The sequence below is a fragment of the Chelonoidis abingdonii genome, chromosome 2, assembly GCF_003597395.2.
Source record: "Chelonoidis abingdonii isolate Lonesome George chromosome 2, CheloAbing_2.0, whole genome shotgun sequence".
NCBI lineage: Eukaryota > Metazoa > Chordata > Testudines > Testudinidae > Chelonoidis > Chelonoidis abingdonii.
Window position 1 is genome coordinate 290,909,860 of NC_133770.1, and position 25,462 is coordinate 290,935,321.

Here is a 25,462-nt window from a genome sequence, read left to right on the forward strand (position 1 = left end):
AGTGGGAGGGGGTGGATGGGGGCGGGGGCCAGGCTGTTTCGGGAGGCACAGCCTTCTTTACCCAGCCCTCTATACAGTTTTGGAATCCTGATGTGGCCCTCAGGCCAAAATGTTTGCCCACCCCTGACCTACACCAAACCCAAGGCTTGATTTGGCCTAAAACCCTACCCTAAATCTAAATGTAATCCAGGTCCAGATCTGAACACAAGCTCTTCTGACCATTTCTACCTATATCTTCACTATATGCAACCAACTAACCAGTGCATGTTACTGTTATTATTTACATATGATCACAAGTGTGTTTGACACCATGTCCTTAGAATTAGATGTAATTAGTTTCCCCAAACTGGACTTTTGGCAATAAAACATTTCCAGAACCATCGATGCAACTGCAAACCACCAACAGCTCAATAACCCCTGAAATAATTTGAGGAGTGTGTATACTTAATAGGAATATAAAGATTACCATACACTAAAACAGAGATGCAGTATCAAGCTACACAGAGACTCTACTGGCCTTTTCCATATAAAACCCATTTTGCACGTTGATTCTGTTTGTATGCTATAAATCCCTCACAGCAGTTTTGTGGCAAATAACCCTCAGTGTCTATTCTCCTAATGCTCTATAGGGTGAAGCAAAGTACTCCCTGATCTCTCTGGGGCCTCCGCCACATACTTCTCGGGGTGGACGTACCAGTGGATTTCCCTCAAAATTACACGAACAGTAATTATATCCCCAGTCCAAGTTGACCAGCTCACCAAAATTTTCAGGAAGGGCCCTTAAGTGATTGTAGCCCAGCCACAGAGTGCGCAAGTTTCTTAAAAGACACATGTTCCCCGGCAGCTGTTTGAGAGAGTTGAACAGCAGGAGCAACGTCTCCAGCTTCTGTAGATGCTGAATGCTGGGAGGGAGGGTGCTTATTTGGTTATCACTGACATCCAAAAAAGTGAGGTGTCTGAGCTGGCAGACTTGGGCGGGCAGTTCCGTGAAGTTGTTGTTGGCCAGATGCAGGCTGTGTAGCTTTTCCAGGCTGCCGATCTCTGGTGGCAGAGAGGTCAGGCGGTTGTTACTGAGGGTGAGTCTTTCTAAGTTGCTCAAGGTGCCGATCTCGGCAGGGATCTCCTTCAAGTTGTTGGAGTCCATGTAAAGAAGGGTTAGGCTCCTCAGGTGGCTGATTTCTCGGGGGATCAACTCCATCCTGTACCTCAGGCAGCTCTCTCTTTCCGGGCTCATCTCCAGGATCTGCAGGCCTTCCAAGCCAAAAACTCGCAGGGGCACCGACACCAGCTCCTTGCCTTCTATTTTGAGTTTTCTATGCCCTTCAAACTTAGGGTCGTGCTCTGTGAGGTACTTCCACTGCGGGTCGGTGCCGGGATTGAGAGAACTGAAGTATCGAGCTGATTTCATTCTTCCACCACAAGTGGATTTGGGGGAACAGAGAGAAATAAGATTCTTTCTGGAGTGTTACATTCTCCAGAGACAACCACGGTGATTCTTTATCAGCCTGACCTCAGCCTCCACTGCTCTTTCTTCTCCAGGCAAGTTAACAACACAAATACTGAGGGTTCAGGTTGCTCAGCGACATCCATTAAGTAAACACGTCTTCCGAATCAGCTGGATTTCTGCCCTTTGATCACAGCTCTGGTAGTGTGCACATAGCCAAGCCCACAAAAGGGGCACTGCCTCCTCGGAGTTTATACTGTTCATCTAACTCAGTGAGTCACGAGGAAACTTGTGTGTCACTTTAGAAAGCAAAACTGAAACTCTAGATCTGTGCACCCGAGCCTCTCTCACTGTAATCACCTCTAGCTGTATGTTTTACTAGGCAAATGCTCCAGGACAAACCTAGGTCCTGACCAAAGCCCACTGAAGTCAATAAGAGTTCCACTGACTTCACTGGGCTCTGGATCAGGCTCTGAGCTGCCTGCTGCCTCACTTTCCCCATCTGTAAGAGGAACAGTAATAGTTGCCCACCGCACAGTCATTTTGGGAGGTGGCATTCATTAATGTTTGTACAGTGATTTGAGATCTGGGGGTGGAAGGGTCTACGGAAATGCAAAGCATCTGTATTATTCACTCAGCCCATAGCCATCCTGCAGTATGATGTTCAGAAGAAATGACACTGCCAAAAATGCACTGCTTGTGTAACAGTATATATCGTAATACTGTAGGTGTGTAGCCTTCTCTGCACTTAGGCCTGGTCTACACTACAGGTTTAAACCGATTTTAGCAGCGTTAAACCGATTTAACGCTGTACCTGTCCACACTACAGTGCTCTTTATATCGATATAAAGAGCTCTTTAAATCGGTTTTGTACTCCTCCCCAACGAGAGGAGTAGCGCTAAAATCGGCATTACCATATCGGATTAGGGTTAGTGTGGCCGCAAATCGACGGTATTGGCCTCCGGGCGGTACCCCATGCACCAGGACCGCTCTGGACAGCATCTGAACTCGGATGCTGTGGCCAGGTAAACAGGAAAAGCCCCACAAAATAGATTTTCATTTCCTGTTTGCCAGCGTGGAGCTCTGATCAGCACAGGTGCAATACAGTCCAAATCAAAAGAGCTCCTGCATGGACCGTACGAGAGACTGGAACTGATCGATGTATGGGAAATGAATCTGTTCTATCAGAGCTCCGTTACAGAAGACAAAAGCAAAGCGTTTGAAAAAAAATCTCCAGGCTACACAGGCGCGTGACAGTGTAATGGGAAGCAGAGACTCAAATGGACGCTCATAGAGGGTGGGGGTACAGAGGACTCCAGCTATCCCAAGTCCACAGCAGTCTCTGAAAAGTATTGCATTCTGGCTGAGCTCCCAATGCCTGTAGGTTCAACACATATCCGGCGTGGTTCAGGGAATAGCTCCTCAATTTACTCCCCGCCACCACGTGAAAGAAAAGGAAAAGAAATCGTTTCTTGACTCTTTCCAATGTCACCCTATGTCTACTGAATGCTGCTGGTAGATGCGATGCTGCAGCAGTGAAGTGCAGTATTTGCTTCCTCCTCCCTGGTGCAGATGGTGTAGTAGGACTGGTAATGGTCCTTATCAACCCATTGAGTGCTCCTAGCTTGATAACTGCTGAATACCCTGGCTGGCCTGAGGTGAGGCCGCCCGGGGGGCACCTGGGTAAAAATAGAACGCTTCCTGGTCATTCCGGTAGAGGACAGAACTGCTGGTACCATCTTCATCATAGCACTGGGGGCTGAGCTTCAATCAGCCCCTCCCTTTCATGTGTAAAGAAAAGATTCCATACTGCGACTATCAAGCAGTGGATGCTGGGCTCGTCTCTCCACACCCCTTAATGTCCTGCTGGACTGTCATAGCCCCGGGAGTTGCCTCCCCTCATTTATCTCACTAACAAGTCACTGTTCTAGCCTGCATCTTTATTACTTCATGACACAAATGGGGAACACTGCCACGGTAGCCAGGAAGGTTGGGGAGGAGGAAGCAAAGATGGGGTTGTGCAGGGGCAGCCCCGTGAATGGCATGTAGCTCATCATTTCTGCGGATCAACGCAGAGCAGCTGTGCTCTCATGACACTGGTTCTCTAGTACACTTGCCCCATGTTCTAGGCAGGACTGACTCTATTTTTAGAAACCATAAAGGGGATTGACTCGGGAGTCATTCCCAGTTTGCTTTTGTGCCCCTGGCCAATCCAGCCAGGGGCACCCATGATAGCAGCAGACAGTGCAGAGACAGATAACCATTGTCTCATTACCAATTTACGCTGGCAGAGTGGTACAGAACAACGATAACCATCTCTGCTATCATGCAAAGCAAATGAATGCGCTGTGGGTACGCTGGATAGGCCTCTGTCCGCGGCATCCAGTACACATATGGTGACTTGTAAAAAAAAAAAACTGAACAGCCTCCATGGTTGCTTGGCTAGGCATCTGCCAGGGCATCCAGGAAAAAGGGCGCGAAATGATTGTCTGCTGTTGCTTTCCGAGAAGGAATCACTGACGACATTACCCAGAACCACCGTGACAAGATTTTTGCCCCACAGCCACTGGGTCTCAACCAGAATCTAAGGGCAGGGGAGACTGCAGAACTATGGGAAGCTACAGAATAGCTACCACAGTGCACGCTCCGGAAATCGACGCTAGCCTCGACCATGGACGCACACCGCCGAATTAATGTGCTTAGTGTGGCCGGTGCACTCGACTTTATACAATCTGTTTATAAAACCGGTTATGTAAAACGGAATAATCCGTAGTGTAGACGTACCTTAATATGGATCTGTGTCCTCAGAATCTGGTTCCTTCAATAGTATTCACAAATATCTAAGCAACACTGATACAATTTTTGTTTGTATGTCTGGGCACAATCACCTTCAGACACGTGTCCTAACACCCACTTAACCATGAGATTGACTTTGGGCTCTCGTTGTGTGATAGACCCAGGCCGTTGGAACAAGAAAGGGAGAATATGCCACTGGATAAGCAGTTCTGTTCCCTGAGTGACCAGAGCAGGGCGCTCCAGGCTAATGGGAACACTGCTCAATTAACCTGCTAAGAGTCAGATGAGGCTGTTTACACACCTGACTCTAATAAGGCTCTCTGATGCTAAAAAGGCTCACTCCAGTCAGGCCAAAGGGAGGCAGGGAGCCAGAGGAGAGGAACGGAGCAAGAGGTGTGCAAGAAGCCAAGAGTGAGTAGGCATGCGCTGAGGACTGAGAGTACAAGCGTTACAGACATCAGAGGAAGGTCCGGTCGGGAGGACAAAAAGGGTGGCAGGCCATGGGAAGTAGCCCAGGGGTTGTAGCTGTCGCACAACTGTACCAGAAGGCACTCTAGACAGCTGTAGTCCACAGGGCCCTGGGCTTGAACTGGAGAGAGGTGGGCCGTTCCCCCCAGACCTCCCACTCCTGATCAAACACAGGAAGAATTGACCTGGACTGTGCTTCTACCAGAGGGGAAGGTATCGAGCTGTTCTGAACCACAGGGTGAACCGTGAGGCGAGCAAATCGCATAAGTGCAGGACCCACCAAGGTAGAGAGGAATTTATCACACTGCAAGGTCTGTATTAGGAAAGTAGGCAGAGCCTGGCAGGGACTTCTGCACATCGAGTCCATCCCTGTCTAACAGGGACGGACTTCTATAAATCTTTTTCAAAACTATCAAGTTCTACTTGAAACTCATTAAATTGCCCCCACTACTCTATTGGAGACTGTTCGTGCTTCACTCCTCTGATGGTTAGAAACTTCTAATTTCCATCTGAAATCTCATGACTAGTTTATACCCATTTGTTCTTTGGCAACTGGCTTTTAGCTTAGAAAGCCTCTTCTGTTCCCCTGCTGGTGACTCCACTGGATGTATAAGACAGCAGTCCATTCTCTCGGCCTCATTTCATAAGGTTAAGCAAGCCATGCTGTAGCCTCCTCTCAAAGATAGGGGATCCATTGCCTGATACACTGCCTAGGCTTCATTGACTATTCCAGTTTGAAAATCAGGAAGCCCCATCTGGCCTAGGGGTCTACTGCACCAACAGACCATGCTTTGCCTCATAGAAGGCCATACTGGGTCAGCACAAAAGGTCCATCCTAGAACCGTTCCTGTCTTCACAGTGACAATGCTGGTGCTCCGAGGAATGATCGAAGGTTACCATCAAGTGACCATCCCTGTCCTCCCACTTCGGCAACAAAGGCTAGGGACACTATCCGCCCGTCCTGGCTAATAGCCACTGATGGACCTCATCCTCAGACTTATTCTAGTTCTTTTTGCACCCATTAGTCTGGCCTTCACTAATTCCTCTGACAAGGAGTTCAAGGTGACTCACCTCCCCATCCCCCTACTGTGTGAAACAATACTTCCTGTTTGTGTTAACCTCTGCCTATATGATGGCCCTAGTGGTGTTATGAGAAGAATAATCAGTCTTTCAGGCGTTTAAGTGCCCTCAGGTCTTGCACTCTTCTTGTTTCATGCACTTTTGTTAATGTCATCATATGCTCCACACGCTTCAATGACCGTGTAAGAGGGTGCAACAAGCAGACGTTTGGCACACAATTTCGTGGGTGATGCACAAGAGGATGGATGAAGCCTGTCTTTCTAACTGTTGTCTCAGGCTAAGCACTAAATGTATATACATCGCTAAAGGATGAATGCACTCTGCTTGTCGGGTAACCCAGCCAAAGGTCTAGCACTCACTTAGGACCATAAACCCTGATTCACAGAATCACAGAAGATTTGGTTGGAACAGAGGTCAGAGAGTCATCTAGTCACCCCTGCTCAAGCAGGGACCAACACACCAAATCATCCTAGCCAGGACTTTGTCAACCAGCCTTAAATACCTCAGATGGAATCCACCAATTCAGGTACACCATTCCATGCTTCACCACCCGACTAGTGAAATAGTTTTTCTATACCACTCGAACCCCCCACTGCAACTGGACATTTGCTCTTGTCTGTCATCGCCACCACTGAGAACAGCGAGCTCCACCTTTATAACCCTCCTTCGGAGTAGTGAAGCTGCTATAACTCTCCCTCGCTTCTCTTACGACAAATAAGCCCAATTCCTTCGCCTCTCTCATAAAGTCATGTGCCCCACCCTGATCATTTGTGCTCTCACTGGAACTTCCCTCACATTTAGTGCCCAACTCTGTTCTGTGAGTGTGGGCCAAAACTGGCACAACCTCCAGGTGTGCCTCACCAGTGCTGAATAGGGGGAAATCAACTCGCCCAATCTGTGGCAAAATGCCCTACTATGCAGCCCAAATATGCCACTAGCTTCTTGGCGCAGGCAGCACTGCGACTATTCCAGCTTCTCGCCACTGTTAATCCACAGGTTCCGTTTCGCGAACTGGCTGCTAGTCAGTCGATACCCCAGCTGAGCACTGCATGATTTTTTCCCTATGCGGACTCTGCACTTGTCTCTTGACCTCATCAGTTCTTTTGGCCCAATCCTTCAATTTGTCTAGCAGCCTGGCCATCCTACTCCGGAGTATCTACCACCCCTCCAGCTATGTCACTGTGAACTTGCGGGGGTCAATCATCCATCATCCAGAAGCAATTGAATAAAGGAGTTGGAAAACAAAACCAGCCCCAGGACCGACCCCTGGGGCACTCTGCTTGAGACTGGCTGCCAAACAGACATCGAGCCATTGATCACTACCTATTGAGCCTGACAATTTAGCCATCTTTCTATTCACTCCGTAGTCCATCCAATCCATACTTTTTTAACTTGCTGGCAAGAAGACTTTTTTCTGACATGGCCCCCTGCAAAGAAGTGAATTTCATCCTAAGCACCTCTGAAAACACACACATAGCAGCTCTGTTAAGAAAACACCGTTTTCACTTTTAGCGCAGAACCTCACTTTAAATTGGATGAGAAGATCTGTGAATGATTTGCCATTGGTACTAATGCTGGATGTCACTGCATAACTCAGGTTATGCTCCAAGTTAGGGAGCTGTTTCAGCATCTCTGGTCATAACAAACCTGACAATAGGGGGCAGTATGGCTCCACTAGGCATGTCATGACCTGATCCCTATTTATCTTAGGTGCTGATATGGCTTTCCCTGTTACCTTCATATCTGAATACCTCAGAGACGCATAGACTATAAGGCCAGAAGGGAACATCGTGACCATCTATTCTGACCTCCTGCACATTGCAGGCCAGAGAACCTCGCCCACCCACTCCTATAACAAACCCCAAACCTCTGGCTGAGTTACTGAAGTCCTCAAATCATCATTTAAAGACTTCAAATTACTAAGACCCCTCCATCATTTATGCAAATTTAAACCTTTAAATGACCCAGGCCCCAAGGCAAAAACAACAACCTCAGGGTTTCTGCCAATCTGACCCAGGAGAAAAGTCCTTCCCGACTCAAAATATGGTGATCAGTTAGACATTTGGAGCCTCGTGTGGGTGAGCATGTGAGTGAGACCCATCAGCCAGACAGGTGGAAAAGAATTCTCTGTAGGAACTCAGAGCTCTCCCCAGCTAGCATCCCATTACTGGCCATTGGATATACTTGCTGCTAGCAGTTACAGATGGCTACATGCCATTGTAGGCAGTCTCATAGATTTAGTTGGGGATTGGTCCTGCTTTGAGCAGGGGGTTGGACTAGATGACCTCCTGAGCTCCCTTCCAACCCTGATATTCTCTGACTCTGTGATCACCTCCATAAACTTATCAAGCTTAGTCTGGAAGCAAGTTAGGTTTTTTGCACCCACTGCTCCCCTTGCAAGGCTGTTCTAGAACTTCACTCCTCCAGTGGCTAGACACTTTCATCTAATTTCAAGCCTAAACTTGTTGATGGGCAGTTTGTATCTATTTCTTCTTGTGGCCACATTGGTGCTTAACTTAAATAACTCCTCTCCCTCCCAGGTATTTATCACACTGATGTATTTATAAAGAGCAAAATTATCTACACTCAGCCTTCTTTCGGTTAGGCTAAACAAGCCAAGCTCTTTGAGTCTCCTGTCATAAGGTAGATTCTCCATCCTGGTGCTCACCCTAGCAGCCCTTCTCTGAAACTGTTCTAGTTTGAATTCATCTTTCTTTAGCATGGGAGACCAGAACTGCACACAATATTCCACACAAGGTCTTACCAGTGCCTTATATAATGGTATTAACACTCCCTATTTCTGCTGGAAATATCTCGTCTGATGTATCCTAGAACTGCATTGGTCTTTTTCATGGCCGCACCACATTGGTGGCTCATACTCATTCTGTGATCACCCAATAAACCCAGGTCTTTCTCCTCCTCTGTTGTTTCCAAATGACATGCCCTCAGTTTATAGCAAAAATTCTTGTTGTTAGTCCCTAAGTGCATGACCTTGCACTTTGCACTATTAAATTTCCTCCCATTGCTATTACTCCAGTTTACAAGATCACCTAGATCTTCTTGTACAATATTCCGGTCCTCCTCCATATTGACAATACCTCCCGACTTTGTGTCATCTGAAAATTTTATTAGCATATGCCCACTTTTTGTGCCAAGGTCAGTAACAAAAATATTAAATAAGATTAATCCCAAGACTGATCCCTGAGGCACTATATTATTCACCTTTCAATTCTCATATTAATCCCCATCTTCTCCAATTTAACTAACATTTCCCATGTGGAACTGTATCAAATGCCTTTCTGAAATCCAGATAAATTAGATCTACTGGATTCTCTTTGTCTAAAAAAAATCAAAGAAGATATAATCTTCAGTGTATTCATCATCCCCATGAGAACTGAAGCACAGAGACCAAGTGACATGCCAGAGGAAGTCTGTAGCAGCACAGAGAATTGAATCCAAGTCTTCTGAGTCCCAGGCTAGCACTTTGCCCACTGCACCATCCTTCCTGTCTACCAAAGCTGATAGTTTTACAGCTAGGGGTGTCTCCCATCTGGTCTTGTGCTCGGCCTATGGATCCGAGTTAGACCCTGCTGCAGCACACACTGTAGCATTGGAAAACGCAAAATAATTCAGTTTACTCTTCTCTGGGGGGTTTGTTTCCAAATAAACAAGCAGAACAGCTGATCAACTTTAAATAGTTTAATAATCCCACATTAACAACAAGGGGGAAAAAATAAGCTCCGTAAAATAGTACCATGAGACTGAACTGAAAAGAACCATTCACAAACGTCAGGAAGAGAAAATAATTGAACAACGACTAAAGCGTCAGTGAAAAACTAATTCAGGCTGAACAGCTTAACCCGCAAATAAAAATCCCTTAAATAATTTAACAAACACGTTTATTTCATCCAGATGATTCTGAGGTTTTCATTATATAGGCAAAAAAAAAATGTTTGGAATAATAGCCTCTTTATTACGAACACAATAATTTATATACAATTTAAAAAAGCACTGATGCCATAAAATGCACAAGTGCTTAGCACCTCTTTTAATAGATAAATAAAATATTGTCTGTGTCCCCAACCCTATTTAAACAGCATAGCCCTCCAGCCTCCCTTCTGTAATGCTGAACTGCATTGGGGGGAAAAATGAGCGCTCCTGAGTATAAACATCAGCCTGCTGTGCAGACGGTGTAAAAACCTGGCACACTGCTAGAGTGTGGTGTTGCTAGGTCGCAGCACACGTTTCTGAGGAGCGTATCACCGTTCCTAGTTTAGAGCTAGAGACGCTGAGGCACAGGGAGGTAAAGGCAAGAAATGTCAGAGCTGGGTGCATAAAGTTTGGCACCTAAATTAGTTGCTGGTTCTGCAAACGCCTATGCACTTGCTTAACTTTAAGCACTTTGAGCAGCTTGATGGACTTCAAGAAAAGCACAGGCATAGGTTTTAGCAGAACTGAGGCCTAAGCGCTCTCCCCAGGGGCGCTAGGGGCAGGCAGCACCTCAAGGAATCAATTATTTAGATGCCCCAATGTGGCTTTAGGTGTCTACTTTTAACTAACCATTTTCAACCTAGGCCTGCTCCTATGGTGACCGGTGTTAACGGACAGGCTCCCATTGACCTCACTGAGCACTGGATTGGGCCCTCTGTGAGTCTGTGGCAGAACCAGGACTCCTAGTTCCAGTCCTGGGCCGAAGCTCCCTGTCTATGGTACTTTTCTTCTACTTGGGTTACTGGAGACAGGCTCCTGTGCTGTGTAAATGCCTTTCAGTGACCAGCAAGTAGGAAGTCGGCTTGACAGAAAGCTCTGAAAATGGAACTGAGCAGCTGCAAAGCCATCTTAGGGTGGGAGCAGGGGACCAGAATGAGAAAGAAACCCGCAGGGACTCTCCTTGCACTCTGAGTGCCTTAGTACCCAGCACATGGATGCTTATTAGGACCCGGTCAAGATTTATAAGCCACATTCCACTGATCTGAAAACCAGACGCTGGCAGAGCTTCAGTTTTAGGACTTCCTCTAGGTGTCTTCCACCAGGGCAGCGTAATGTGCAGGCCAAACAGGCAACCACCTGGAGCCCCCTAGCTAAGGGATGCTGGAGTAATACTGAGGTGCCTCCAGTCACTCGGCGCAGGTTGGATCTGAGCTCCGTCACTCCAGTGCAGTGTCCCTGTTCTTCCTTAGATGCGCAATGGGCAGCTTCTGACCTAGGATTTGCCAGAATCCTTACTACAGCCACAGCGGAGCCTTTTCTGGGGCACTGGCACTGTCAAGGGTCCTGGGACGTGGGTGGGAACTAAAGGTGCTCACTGCAGCTGACGGAACAGAAATAATTAGGAAACGCCAGGGGGAGGTGGGGAGGAAGGGAGCAATTTGGCTGTGGCACCAATCTCATCTTCTCCTTGGACACTGATGCCCACAGAGCCATGTCTGGGTATGTATGTCCCCGTCCAATCCTTCAAGCAAACTGCTCTTACTTCCAAACCAAGCTGCGCACATAGTCTGCTCTCATAGCGCATGGACTCAGCTGTGCTTACGGTAAGTCGAATTTGTTTCAAAGAGGCTGTTTTTGGCATGCTGCTGGAATAAGAAACGGCCGCTCTCAGAACGAGTCTAGCAGTTTGAGGGACTGCCTTTAAAGGAGAGAAACATGTTGATTGCAAGAGGCATTTTAACTAACAGCCACTAAGGGTGAAATCCTGAACTCACTGAAGCCAATTGCAAAACTTTCATTGACTTCAAAGGAGCCAGGATTTTGCGTAAAGAGTTTAGGCTGGAACTTTTACCTTCTCTATTCAGGCTTTTCTCTCCGTGGCATCTGGCCATAGCTCCAAGGAACTGAAGTTGTGTCTACAGATGTAGGAAGGGTGACCCGACTTGGCCAGCCATCTCGACTGGCTTTCATCATTTCTAAATCATGAGCTTTATTCCTGGAGGGGGAAAAAAAGGCTGGTTTTGCTGAGAAGTGAAGTGCTAGTTCACAGGGTGCCATTAATGCTTTGCATCCTTTCCCTCGTCCCTTAGCAGAATTAATAAGATGTCCCTACATAAGAAGCAAACAGATATTTTACATGGTTTCCCTTTTCTTGAAAGCCACCCTGTCATTTTGGAATTGAGGCCAGGTTTTAGTCACTCTCTAGTGTGGACTGACACTATGATGTTGGGCAAACTATATTCAAATGACTGAGTAATAAAATGCAGGGTTGTTGGAGCCATGTCTGTCCCAGGATATTAGAGACACAAGGAGGGTGAGGTAATGTATCTTTTATTGGACCAACTTCTGTCGGCGAGAGAGACAGAGCTAGGAGAGCACTAGTAGACAGCTGAAACTGAGCAATGTATGTAAGGGAGTTTTTGGAGCTGTAGCAAGTGATGATAGGAACAGAAAAGAAGCCAAAAGTACTGCTCCTCTGCAATGTTAGATGTACAGGGCTCTGACTGGAATCAGTAGGAATCTAGCTTAAAATCTGATAGCTAGGTAAGGCCCAGGTACTAAGGGATTTGGGTCATGCTTTATTATTTTTTTTACTTAAGTGCTCTTTGCAGAGGGCAATTGATCATTTCAGGTCTGTGTGTGGGCCATCCAATTCTTCTAATCGCCATGAAAGATGCAGATGTGCCTCTCATTTGAAGAACAGCAGCCTCTTGGCAAAAGTGCATGCAAATTTCCAGGACCAAGAGGCCACAAGAAAAGTAAAAAATCTTTCCCCAGCTCAAGCAGTCACTCTTCCTGAGCTCCAACTGCCCTCAGAATTAGATTCCACTGCATAGTCTCATGGAGAGAAAATGGCCTGAATCTTGTTAAACAAGAACCTTTTTATATATTTCCCACTAACCCAGAGTACAGGATTCTATGTGAAACCAGTGCTGCCTGGTTGTCAGCCACGTACAGCATGTATGTTTGTACATCACTAGGTATGATTTACAGAGCGTCTGAGTTACAGTGGTGACAGCAGTGAAATGTCACATTAGCATGGCCCAGTTAACATGCCTGACTTCTGTGAAACCTGGCTGCTCCCATGATGTCTATCAGAAATGACATCTCGTGCTACCAAGTGCTTTCTTGGGTGTGATGTGTTCCCACTGGAGTAGGTGAATTGTATCCTAGCCTGGCCTGGGAGCATGGTGCTGTTAAATACCGTGACCAACATGCCTGTTTGATGTTGAAATATAGACAATAAACTAACAGAACTACAGAGGACTGGCCAGGGAAGAAGTACATCAATAGATATGCTCTCCTGAGTTACTTGTAAGCAACAAACCCTTTGCTGCATAATATTTTCACTTTTACTAGTCTTTATAAAGCAAAAAGGACAGCCATGGGTTATTTGCACCAGGGTGACACACTTGCAATCTACAGAGGAAAGGTTTTTACCATGGTACTTAATCTGTTATTTTTGTTTCATGATTAATGACCAACATATGACATGCCTGGTGGCTGGGGAAGGGAACCAATGTGTCAAAATAGTTATGTCTGTACAGTGCACACTGGCTATATGTCTGTTATGGATTCATGCCCCCAGCTTCTGACGTCTGTTCAGTTTAAATAACTTGGAAGCACACGCTGTTAGGTGAATGTGTATGCTAGGAATGGATTTTTAAAGAGAACTCTCATTTAGGCATCAAAAAAACCTGCCCAGATTTTCAGAAGAGCTCAGCATTCAACAGCAACCGTTGAGGGCACTGGAGAATGTCCCACCCTTATAGAAAACAATGTGAGTGGCTATGTACTGAGTGCTCTGGGAACTTCATTCAAGTGCCTTCACAGGAGCAGAGTTTTTCTAAAAATCTGGCCAGCTGGTGCTGATCACATTTGAAAATCTGTCCTGTGTGTGTCTGCGTGTGCAGGGGTTTAGAACGAAGAAGGACCTATTGAAGAAGCAATTATCTTCTCAAAACCCAGCCTGGCCTATCCAATTCTTTGCTCTCCCTGTCTAGATGTACATTGATTTCTGCAGTCAGGTGACCCCATTGTTTTAGGAGCTAGTTCAGGGAGGCAGGTGTTATTTACCTCTTCGCACATAGAATTTCCTTTAATTCATTGATTCTCCAAATGCTTCGTTGTGTTGGCCATGCTACTGAAGACGGCACTCCAGTTTACTTCCCCTTCCACAAGCCTACCCTGCTTGGCCTGTGTCCCTGTGAATCACCAGATATGGTGGCCTGCAAATCATACTACATCTTCTGGCCAGAAGGGACCAAGATAATCACCTAGTCCAACCTTCTACAAACCATAATACCAGCCAATACCTGGAGGTTCACTATGTTAACTTTAATGGATGTTGTTCATGCCCTCACTGCAGAGCAGGAATAGAACTCTGCTAGCTCAGGAAGTCAAGGAGCACAAATTTGCTGGCTGTTTGCAGAGGCATCTTCTTGACAGTATGAGCACAGGCCCCAGTTATCAGGAATAAAATCTTTGCCTTTTGGAGTGGAACTAAAGAACACGTATAGGGCATGGGGAGAGCAATTATACTGGAAACAGAATCTCTCTTCATGTCATCAGCTCTCCCTTACCTTATTTTCAGAGCCTTGCTCATGCCCAGAAAAGCCTATCAAGTGGCTATTTATGATTAACGTTTGTGTCCTTTCTGAGCAAGGAGAACACTACATGTATTTCTGGGCAATCCAGCGCTTGTTGTCTGTTAACAGATTGTCCATTGTGAGCTGAATGCACTGGAGACTAGCTCTTTGTCAGCCTCCCCGTGCCATTTTCCCCCCAATGTTTTTCAGCAGCTTGCCCCTCCTGTAGGCTTGTTTCTCACAGTCACGAGCATGCACCGCATAGTGCACTGATATTGTCATATTAGAACTTGGGAATGAAGTCTGGAAAAGAACTCACCCAGCTGAGCAGAGGTTTCAGCACTCGCGTGGGTTCTGTATAAACAACAATGGCTATGCTAGCTCTCAATATTATATGTAACAATGTATTTTTAATGTTTTAATATGCCCTGATTTTAAAGAGAACAAAACCAAACACATTTCTCACATCAACAAAATAATAAAAATAATAATTAATAATAATCTGACCGACCGGCAGCATTTGTTGGCTTTGATCATCTCAAAGACCTCCGATAAAGAAATGCAGCTAGGGAACAATCCAAGAGCTCCTGGTAGGCTTGTTGAATTCAAGTTTCGGAAACCAGTCTGGGGAGAGTCCCCAGGGCTGGCTAAGGCCCTTTGACATTGCCGGGCCGGGCAGCCAGACTTGCATAGTAAGCACACTGAGAGGGATCGCACTGTCCACTGGCTCCTGGAGGTCCTTGTGGGCCCATGAGGCCTGGCACCCCAGCTTCCCCTTGTGGGCCTGGTGCTCCTGGCATCCCATCTTTGCCATAGCCAGGTTCCCCTGGGAGGCCTGGAATGAAAACAAAGGATTGTTATTCCCAGGTGATGACTCAGCAAGGCCACACCACACAAGAGGTGCCTGGCAGCCACGCTGGGATCTGGAGGTGAACTTCTGCCAAGTGCGGAGGTGTTTGGCTCAGCCCCATCTCTCTGGGTCATGCCCAGTCTGAGGCACTTCCTCACATGTCGCTCATAGCAAAATGCTCACTTCTTTCCCTGAACATTTCCCAGCCTGGCAGTACCAGAAGCAGACACACCTTAGGACACAGCTGCTGTAACAAAGGGAGGACAATGTGGGGCCTGGCTGCCAAATGTGGCAGATGGAGTCATAAAACACAGTCCATGCTGCCTTCTCCCTGCAGCTGCAGGGTGAAGAGAAGGTCGGATCAATCAATGGTATGATGACTAGCAAATGCTGTTGACTTATCAACAATGACAGCGTGTCACGGTTGTGCGCTTGAACCACAATGTTTGACTCGGGGCTTTCCCTGTGTCTGAGGCTGCTTGGATCTGTGGGTTTGGTTCAGCTAGAAAAAGATCAATACAAGTATCTGCAAAGGAGGTATGACACTCCGGCTGCTGGCATGTTGGCAACACCACTCCTGGTGTCACTAAGTTTGGGAGTGTTGGCAATTAGCCTATTCCAGGAGGCACAATGCTCCTGGCAGTATTAATAAACAACCCACCTGGAATTCCTGGAGGACCAATTTCACCCCTCTGACCAACACCAGGATCTCCTCTCTCACCCTTCACACCTCTTTCACCTGGAGGATAAAATCCAAACGGGTTAGTGTGAGCCACACAAGCATAAGATGCCACAAGGGGGCACCAATCCTGATTGGAGGCATGAGGCCCCACTGTAATACAAATACATATTACTGTTAGAGACACTGTGCAAAATGCTGTTGCTGTGGAAACACCTTCGCCCCCTGTTCCTAGCTGATATATGGTATCTGCTGGGATAAGCGCCTAGCCAGCTCAGACTGTGACTGGCCGGAGAGCTCCAGGAGCCTCTCCCGCATTCTTCGAAGGCCCTGTGCAAAGCTCAGCCACATTCACCACCGCTCTGCTTGGGCAGACCAGAGTCTGCTCCTGACAAGTGCTCTTGGGGGCCCCATTGCCTGAGATGAGGTGAGGCAGAGAGGTGGAAAGGCAGGGCAATGGTCCCCAGCTCATCATCTAGCCGGGCCGTAAAGCAGGCCAGCTGCAAGGGATGAGCGGGCTGAACCATGCCAACGGTCTCCTTCCCCCGTGCATCAGGCCTAAAAGGCACAAAGCAGCCCTATGGGGGTGGCCACTTTTACAAAAGTGCGGCCTGCGGTGCAAATTGCTCACGTCACAATAACATGATGTTTACATCCCAGCCTACACATGCAGGGCCTGATTCTGCAGTGTGTTCAGGCCCTGCTCCAGCAAAGCACACTTAAGTACACACTTCATTTTAAGCATGGGGATTGTCCCACTGACAGCAATGAGACTACTACAAAGGTTAACGTTACTCATGCTCTTAAGTGTTTGGCGAGATGAGGGTCACAGTGGGGTCCAGAGCGACCCTGGCAGGCTCCAGTCATTGTTTATCTGACCTAACGGCTGCTCTGGACCTGCTGCCATTTCGTTGTTCTGAGCAATGCAGAGTCATCCCAAAGCAATAGCATGACACCTTGCTGGGATACTGAAACGAGGGAGAGCTCTGTCCAAATTCTCGAGACATACTTTATGCCGAACATTTCTGAGTCACTGTTTGTGAAACGAAGCAAAATGTTGATACAAACAGTCCACTGCCAATACTGAAAAATGAAAAAAGTCTGTTTTTAAAATCAGCAGAACAAAGCAGTGTCACGGAGTCCCCGGTCGATGCTCTGGAACTGCTCCCCACAAAGCCAGTCAGGACTTTGGGGAGCCTTCTCTCCCTGGGAGCAGACTGCCTTCAGGGAAAGAAGCTCACATGGCTTCACCTTCCTGGGTCTGACCTTGGAGCATTCAGCATATGCCCATCCGTGCACTTCCCACAGCGAGTCTGCCAAGGCGGAGTCCTGGGGAAGCCAGAGGGTCCTGCACGCACCCCCTCTTTGCAGTCAGACGTGGCTCTTAGCCAGACAGTAAAACAGAGGTTTATTAGATGACAGGAACATGGTCTAAAATAGAGCTTGTAGGTACAGAGAACAGGACCCCTCAGCCGGGTCCATTCTGGGGCCCAGTAAGACAGACAACTCCGTCTGCCCTCACTTCCCGTCCCCAGCCAGCTCCAAACTGAAACCCCCCCTCAGCCCCTCCTTTCTGGCCTTGGCCTCCTTCCCGGGCCAGGTCACCTGATCTCTTTTTTCACCTTTAGCCATCGCATTGCAGGGGGGGAAGGCCCCAGCCATTTGTTGCCAGGAAACAGAGCGTCGGCCATTTATGCACACTGGAGACTTAAGAAAGGCATAGGGGAAACTGAGGCACTCATACAGTATTCAGGGGAAACATTAAGAACAGTCCCACTTTGTCACAAGCAGTCCTCGCTGCTCCATTTATCCTTGCTACAGTGAACATACTGAACGTGTAGGAACCCCCGGGGGCTCAGAGCACACAGGGTTTGGAACAGGTACCTCTCAGCATCCAGGCTCCCCGACTGATTCACTCACCTTTTGGACCCACTGGTCCTGATGGCCCTTCAGACCCTGTCTGTCCAGGTCGGCCGGGCTCTCCTGGAGGGCCAGGTCTTCCTGGGAGTCCTTCCTTACCGGGAGACCCCGGAGGCCCTGGCCTGCCTTGGGGTGCTTTAACGTGCACTGGCTGCATCTGGGCCATGAGATAGGCTAGTTTTGCTGAGGATAGACAGAGGTGGTTTTGTTAGGTTAGAAAGTCTCTGCTCTGCAAGAAAAGGGATCAAGGGCCAATGAAAGATCGTGTTTTCCCAGCCCAACTCTTAGCATTTAACAGATGACTTACCCTGCCTTCCCTACACAGTTCTTCAGCACCAGCCATGATGGTGCCTCCCCCACAACCAACATCAGTTTAACCTACAACCCTGTTGCTCCTGCAGTTAAGAACTTTTTCTGAATCTCTCTCTCAGACTTTTCCTTCCTCTCCCCCCATCGCATGGCTCCTTGTCCTACTGGCTTCTTGGACTGGTTATTTCCTTTCCCTCAGCTGCATTGTTACCCAGCCGGGATTAGTAGCGCTGTGATCATTTCCCCACTGAAAGGAAGATCTTGTTACTAATATCCTATCATGGAGCATGAGATAAGGTAGGTGACATGGTTCATTCTAGGGAGAGGGGATTTCTTTTCTTTCTGGGGCAGCCAGGCCCAAGAGAGGCACCTTGGCCTTGACTAAAGGGCTGTGTAGACAGAAAGTGGGACTCCGCCATTTCCCTGTGCCAGCACTTTCTCCTGTTTTCCCCATACACACTGGGATGGCAGCTGCCAGATTCCAGAAGCCCCCCAAACATACTAAACTCATGACAAAAAGCTCTCACAGGACGGAAGGGCAGGTTGGAGCTCAGGCTTCCATTAGTTGACCCCGAACAGAAGGGACTTTCACGCCGGGGAAGTCTTTTAAACCACTAGAAGTGTTAAAGCATGTAAAAGATGAATTGAATCTTTTCCTTTCACGGTGACCATTAACTAACATGGAGGCAAATCCTGCCCACTGGCACTGAATGGAGCAAAATGCAGAAAAAAAATGCCCTGTTCCCGCTGCTCCAGGGCTTATGGGGAGGGCAGACAGGAGAGAGTCCACGCAATGGGACTCTTCACCCCACTGTGTGGCATGGAGCCAAGTTGTGCATGACCCTCAGTGCTGGAGCATGGTGGAGGTTTATGGGCAGGTTGGGGGAGTGGCCAAGCCATGGGCTGTAGTTTTGCCCTCAGTTCATATATGCTGCATGAAGCAGCAGGCTGCATCAGCTGTTCCTTCTCCCACCCAGTTGTGTTCCGGATGCCACCAGCATATTAGTCTGAGCCCACAGCCTTTTCACTCAGCCTCTGTGCTTTCTTCCAGGAATTTGCCCGAAAATAATGTTGCTGCTCCCTTAGGACCTGCCTTCTCTCCCCGCATGATCCCACAGTGATGTCACAATGCTGGGTTTGTGACATCATAGTCATTTCCCTGGCAACGGGCTGCGATGGGATAAGCACAGGCTTTGTGCCCAATGGGACAGAAGGAGAACGTGGGCTGTACGGGAGAAAGCCCTTGTACTAACACAAGCATCTTCAATAACAGCAACTAGAAGAATGCTGGCCAAGGCCATTTCACCTCTCACGTCTCCTTTCCCCAAGTTGCTCCCATCTCAAAGTTGCCCTTTAACAGCTGGGAAAGTTGGGGACACAAATCACATGCTCGGGGGCTGTACAAAGCCTCTTCTGGAACCTCAAACATTTTGGTGGCTTGCCCGATATTGACACATACCATCTAGCTGCTTTCCTAACTCTTCTTGGATGAGCCGTCTCAGAGTCTCCAGTGATGGAGAGTCCCCCTAGGGAGAAGAGTGAAAGCATGGTGATAATCACAGCAAGAACCTTCACCTGGGGTTACTGGAGAAGCTACAGTAGGCTTGAGTCTCCAGTGCTGAAGAACCTGCCTGCAGGAAGGGAAACTCACAGGAGCACAACCTGCCTACAATTACCACCCTGCTGGGAAGCCCAGGACTGGATTCATTGGTTCAATGCATCTCCAGGTCAACGCCCACCACCAGGAGCATCAGGCAGAGATTAAAACTGCCTCCCCCTAGTGGGACCCATAGGAAGACCATAGTGAAAATACTGCCACCTTCCTAAATGTGAATCTTCCTAGAGAAGGAGCTGCCCCAAAGGTGTGTGCCCTGTGCGACCGTTCTGCACCCAAGGGGGCAATAAAACCCAGTATCTAGACTTGTGTGTTATAAACATTAACACAGAATGATAGTGTAGCATCCTGACCTCATGTGGAATGGAACTAACTAGAATGTTCACATGAAACTCCACCCAGAAAGCAAGTCACAGTTTCTTCCTGGCTTCAATTTCTTTTTGATTTCTGGCCAGATGAAATTTGAAAGCGATTTCTAAATTGTACGGAGTGAGTAATTATGTACTACCTGCCTAAATTCCCCACTGCAGTAGCACTCTTTTTCACTTCCTGCCCCCTACTCTTTTGTGCCGGTGAAGTGTGCTATTCAACAGCTGTTGCATTGAAGCGGATGCATTTCAGGGTAGAACATTGTATTTCTGGGCTGTACATCAGTTTTATAAAAAGCTTTATGACCCTTCTGAGACTAAAGTTCTTATTTTTCATTATTGATTGTAGCACCCATGAAACATTTTTTAAAATATTCATGTTATTACAATGTTTTAATTAAAAAAATCTTGCCCAAATATGGACTATTTGGCCCCTTTGCTGCCTATCTCCAGCTGCAGGTTTAGCATACTGTGAAGACTTTGTCCATCAGTATCAACAGAAATGACCTCATTTTAATCACCATATACTTAGAATGCCTCTTGCTGATGGATTCAGAAAATATTTCTCAAAATTTAGAGATCACTTCCTAAGCCCCGAAAAGGAACTGTGGATTGTTTTGTTTGAGCTTTTTCTTAAGTTCATTACTTTTAATTGCTTTATTTATTCATAACTCATTACTATGTTTCATCATGTGTCTTCCATGTGGCTGGGCAAAGATGTGCTTTGTCTAAAATGGACCTGTTCTTTACGTGAGGGACAATTTCACTTTCAATACTTATGAGGTAAAAGCCTCAAGGCAGAATTAATTTCTCAAAACATTTAATCTGCTTTACTACTATCAAATATTTGTCTTCACCCTTCTAAACACTGAGCCCACAGGCCCTTTAGATTAGTAGAGAGTTCTCTTTGTTACACAAATCAAATTATTCAAATATAATATGATCTTATGAATTTTGATGAGCTGGATTCCAATAATATATCCAGGAATATATCAAGGGTCTCTGTAGTCCAGTATCCTTGGTTGTATTTAGATGGAATATATGGGCCAAAGGTGTTAACATAATCCAGACACTGTTCAATATTAAACAGCATTAAACAAGGTTTGTGGCTTGACACACAGACACCTCAAGCCTGCTTATTACCATGATAAATACACCATTTAAAATCCTTTTCACCTTTTATTAAAGCTACAGAAGAAGAAGGAAAAATAGTTACAGCCCATTTGAAATGTAAAGGATTAAGTCAGGCTTTCATTTTAACAACATCCCTTGTTCCCATTAGCGGATGTTGACTTTCACTTGCAATCTCACTTCCGGAAAAAACCATAGGCACAACACATGGTCTTCTCAGCCATGCCAAGCAGGGCCGGCACTTCCATTAGGTGACCCTAGGCGGTCACCTAGGGCACCAGGATTCGGGGGGCGGCATTTTGTGTGCTCCCCATGGGGCGCACTGGAGCTTCCGGTTCCGCTCCTGTCATGCCACCGAAGAAGGACCTTCTGCCGACGTGCTGCAGAAAACAGCGGCAGGCAATTGAGCACTTCAATGACTGCCGCTGTCGCCTGCGGCATTTCGGCAGAGGGTCCTTCTTCGGCGGCACGATGGAAGCTCCCGCGTGCCCCATGGGGAGCGCACAAAATGCCACCCCCCGAATTCTGCTTAGGGCGCCAGAAACTCTGGTGCCGCTCCTGATGCCAAGACCTGGCAAAGTTGTACCTGCATTCGGCTGTTTAGGACATTGCCTCTTTCTGGTGATGGGGCTTCCTGCAGTGTTGCAAACAATACACTCTTGGCCAGCAACGCCAGACTTTTATTAGACAGAAGGAAAAGGCAGTGAGAGATAGGAAAGAGAAGAAATAAGTTAGGGAAGGCAAAGGACACATTAGGGCATGAGATGAAGTCTCACATCCCAGGTTGTCTTTGGGATTTAGCCGAGGCTGTCCCATGGCTCCCTCTTTCTGGCTTGGTCTGGTCAGGACATCTTTTGGGATTTGGATGAAGGTGGTCCGGTCCGCGTTTCCAGAAGATAGTGGAGGGAGCGGATTGTCAGCCACAATGGCGAAGTTCACTCCGATAGATAATTTTTCTCCAAAAGCCTTTCTTTAAGAACCCGAAAAGGGAGTGATGGGCAGAACAGCCCACATCCCCTCATTATTTCGCCCATTAATCAGGTCTAATATCTCATGTACCAATTTTGGTTCACTGATTTTCAGTCTCACTCTGTTCTGGTTTACCAGGCATGATCTTAACACAGTTCTTGAGTTAGACCAGGAGGCCTTTTGGGTTGGACTTCCATACATTTGTTGTGATAGGTTATTCTGACATCTCAAGAACTTCCACTCCTTACAGCTGAGCTCACAGTAAATGGGTAGGCCCGCCTATCACAATACCTCGCTCTGAGACCGGCCACCACCAGAGGAAGGTGTAAAGCCCTGTGTGGACAATTAAGCTATAACATATTTATGTGGGGAGTTTCTTCCTGACTCTAGACACACAGGGATATGTCTACAATGTGGCTAAACATCCATGGCTGGCCCATGTCAAGTGACTCGGGTTCACAGGGCTCAGTCTACGGGGCTGTAAGATTGCAGTGTAGATATTCAGGCTTGGGCTGGAGCCCGAGCTCTGAGATCCCGCAAAGGGGTCCCTCAAGCATGAGGTTTGATATTCTTCATTTATTTTTATTTTACTTAGTGTAAATATCTACTCTTTTAATCACACTGAACACATTGTTTAAAATAAAAGCTGGTGGACCAGAGTTCCACATGCATTTTCCTGTCTGCCAATATCTTATATTTATACACCAAATTTCAACCTGAAGGATCCTAAAGAGCTTTGACCAGAAATGAATCACTCATTTTGCTAATATAATGCATCCACTGCTGGGGTGGAACAGGGCACCTGTTAAACACCACAAAGAGAGACTATGTCGCAGTTTAGTATAGGAAGTGAAGGAGATCATATTCATCTCATATCAGGAGCTTTAGGCCAGCAATTTTTTCTTTCCCAAACTGAAATTTGCCAACACTCCCTGAATTAACTCCCTCTATTTTTGCGAAAAATAGCATCGGAATTTTAATGACCTCAGGTGTTCAAGATCTCAGTTTCATACCTCAGTTGAAAAACGCTGTGGTTAGTGACAGCTATTTAATTCAAATATTGTTTAGCGGGAGACTCCCCTCTCCCTTCCCACGGAGATGCAGCATCTCTTCTTTGTGCACAGGGGATTCAGAGCAACAGCAGGTAATCATGCCGTACATGCATTGCATGCGTACATGACACAGGAAGCACCTGTTGACAGCACTGTAGGATAAACTGTGGCACCTCATAGACAGCTAGGCAATAAAGTCGGGCTATGCTCATGTCATTAAGGGAGTGTTTCTATATGACTCTTTGGAAGCTCACAGCTGCCACTCTTACCCTGGGCCCAGGGAAGCCTGGCTGTCCTGGGGGGCCTGGAGGTCCAGCTGGCCCACTGTCTCCTGGTGGTCCTTGGGGACCCATCAATCCAGTGTGGCCTTTATGGCCAGGTATGCCAGGATCCCCAGGCAGGCCTTTTTCTCCCTGCGGGCCTGTGTCACCTTTGATGCCAGGATCTCCCTATGAGACAAAACCAGCATATCAATACAGAGAAGAAGATGTCCCTTCTCCCCCAGCCTAATGAAACACAGTGTGGTTACTGAGCATAGTGGAGCACTTCTGACCACAGAAATGGGCAAATATACTGAGTAAAGCCTTGGGTACATTACAAAGTGTTACTGATATAGAAGGATTAATGATGCGGTGGCCAGAGGCAACACTGTAGACCTCTGTGGGCTGCACTTAGCCAATAGGCTGCACTTGGACAACAACCATCTAATTTTTTAAATTATTTTAGTGCAGTAATGCTAATAATACTTCTCAACACACCGCGTCTCCTTTGGGTCCATGGTTGCCTGGTTTCCCGGCTGCACCCTGGAATGAAATAATAGGCATGAGTATGCAAGAGCTATTCATGTACGGAGTTAATGACAGGATGCTTCCCCTTGTGATGGTGCGCAGGCCCTCAGGAAAAGTTCTGTATATGCCACAATTCCCTGGGTGCTCTAGATTTATTAATGATTTCAAACCACTAACTCAAGAACAAAATAATGCAACCCCAGTAAGCATGCCTGAGATTACCACTGAACCTAGACACCATCCACGCTCTGAACCAGGTGGGAACTGAACTCACCTCTTTTCCTGGGGACCCCTTCTCTCCCGAGTCACCCTAAGAGACATAAGGTAAGTACATAACTCACAACACTGACAACATCACAACAACGCGGGCAGTCTGACGTCAGACACAAACTGTCAGTCCTGATTCTTATTTCAGAAGTGAGGTAGTTTCACTTGCACTATTTGGACTGGATAATGTTGAGTCAAGCAGAAAATGGATCTCTGATACTCTGTCGCCAGGTGTCATATTCCAGATTGGTGAGGCAGGACTGAGATGAGTCAACACAAACTAAAGAGAGTTCCTATGGTCAAAGTGTATCTCCAAATATACTGCACACTGTGTGAATGTTCCTAAAGGTAGAGGAACGGCCAGTCATTCCTACAGGCCGAGCAAAGATGTTGAGATGGAGCTATTGTTAATAGGGGTTTCTGGCTTTTGGTGCCATACAATTCACTTTGATTCTGAATGTCTCAACAGCCTCTCATACATTTTCTTGAGCTAGTTTACTGAATTCTCGGTTGGGTTTCAATAAAGCACTCTCCATTTACCACTCTTCTCTTCTGCATATACCATTTTAAAATAAAAAGAGCGCCATCATTTCTCTAGTTTAGCATTCTCTGTGGGATCTACTACTGCAGCACTGAAGCACAGGATTGAAAAGTATCAGAGGGGTAGCCGTGTTAGTCTGGATCTGTAAAAGCAGCAAAGAGTCCTGTGGCACCTTATAGACTAACAGATGTATTGGAGCATCAGCTTTCATGGGTGCATGATGCATCTGACGAAGTGGGTATTCACCCATGAAAGCTCATGCTCCAATACATCTATTAGTCTATAAGGTGCCACAGGAGTGAAAAGGCAACACCAGTATAATACTGGCCATTGCTAAATTCTGAGCACATCTCTCACAACTAATGGAACTAGAAAAGTACTTGTCTGTAACATCCATAGGTCAAATGATGTGTGGACCGACAACCCTGGAAACACCTCTCCCCCCCTTATTATATTTATAGTGTGTGTGTGTGTGTGTAATTGATATACCTCTGATGAACTGGAAGCGCATGTAATCAATTGCACAGGCATGTGGTATATTTATTACATATCAGTGCAACCAGTCACATGCTGAGGGTCACATCACCTGCCAACCAAACCAAAACTGGGACTTATTCCAACATGCCAAAACTCCATAGCAGCTTTAAACAGCCACTTTATTATTTT

The 25,462-nt window shown here is 46.9% G+C and overlaps 2 protein-coding genes across 2 annotated transcripts in view; both read right to left on the reverse strand.

Annotated features, from left to right (window-relative positions):
• Window positions 1-552: 552 nt before the first annotated feature.
• Window positions 553-1,490, reverse strand: LOC116818961 (uncharacterized). The gene has a single exon (XM_032770253.1). The coding sequence runs from the start codon at window positions 1,406-1,408 to the stop codon at window positions 608-610; it is 801 nt and encodes a 266-aa protein (XP_032626144.1). The 5' UTR covers window positions 1,409-1,490; the 3' UTR covers window positions 553-607.
• A 13,021-nt stretch (window positions 1,491-14,511) lies between these two features.
• COL22A1 (collagen type XXII alpha 1 chain) overlaps window positions 14,512-25,462 on the reverse strand; it is a 346,712-nt gene continuing 335,761 nt past the window's right edge. Inside the window, 7 exon segments of the mRNA XM_075062036.1 lie at window positions 14,512-15,142; window positions 15,819-15,896; window positions 17,757-17,939; window positions 19,525-19,591; window positions 23,470-23,649; window positions 23,959-24,003; window positions 24,263-24,298. Of these exon segments, the coding sequence (XP_074918137.1) occupies window positions 14,955-15,142; window positions 15,819-15,896; window positions 17,757-17,939; window positions 19,525-19,591; window positions 23,470-23,649; window positions 23,959-24,003; window positions 24,263-24,298 (777 nt within the window). The 3' untranslated portion in view covers window positions 14,512-14,954.

Coding starts and splice junctions, on each gene's coding strand:
- LOC116818961 (XM_032770253.1), bottom strand. CDS start 1,408: ATGAAATCAGCTCGATACTTCAGTTCTCTCAATCCCGGCACCGACCCG.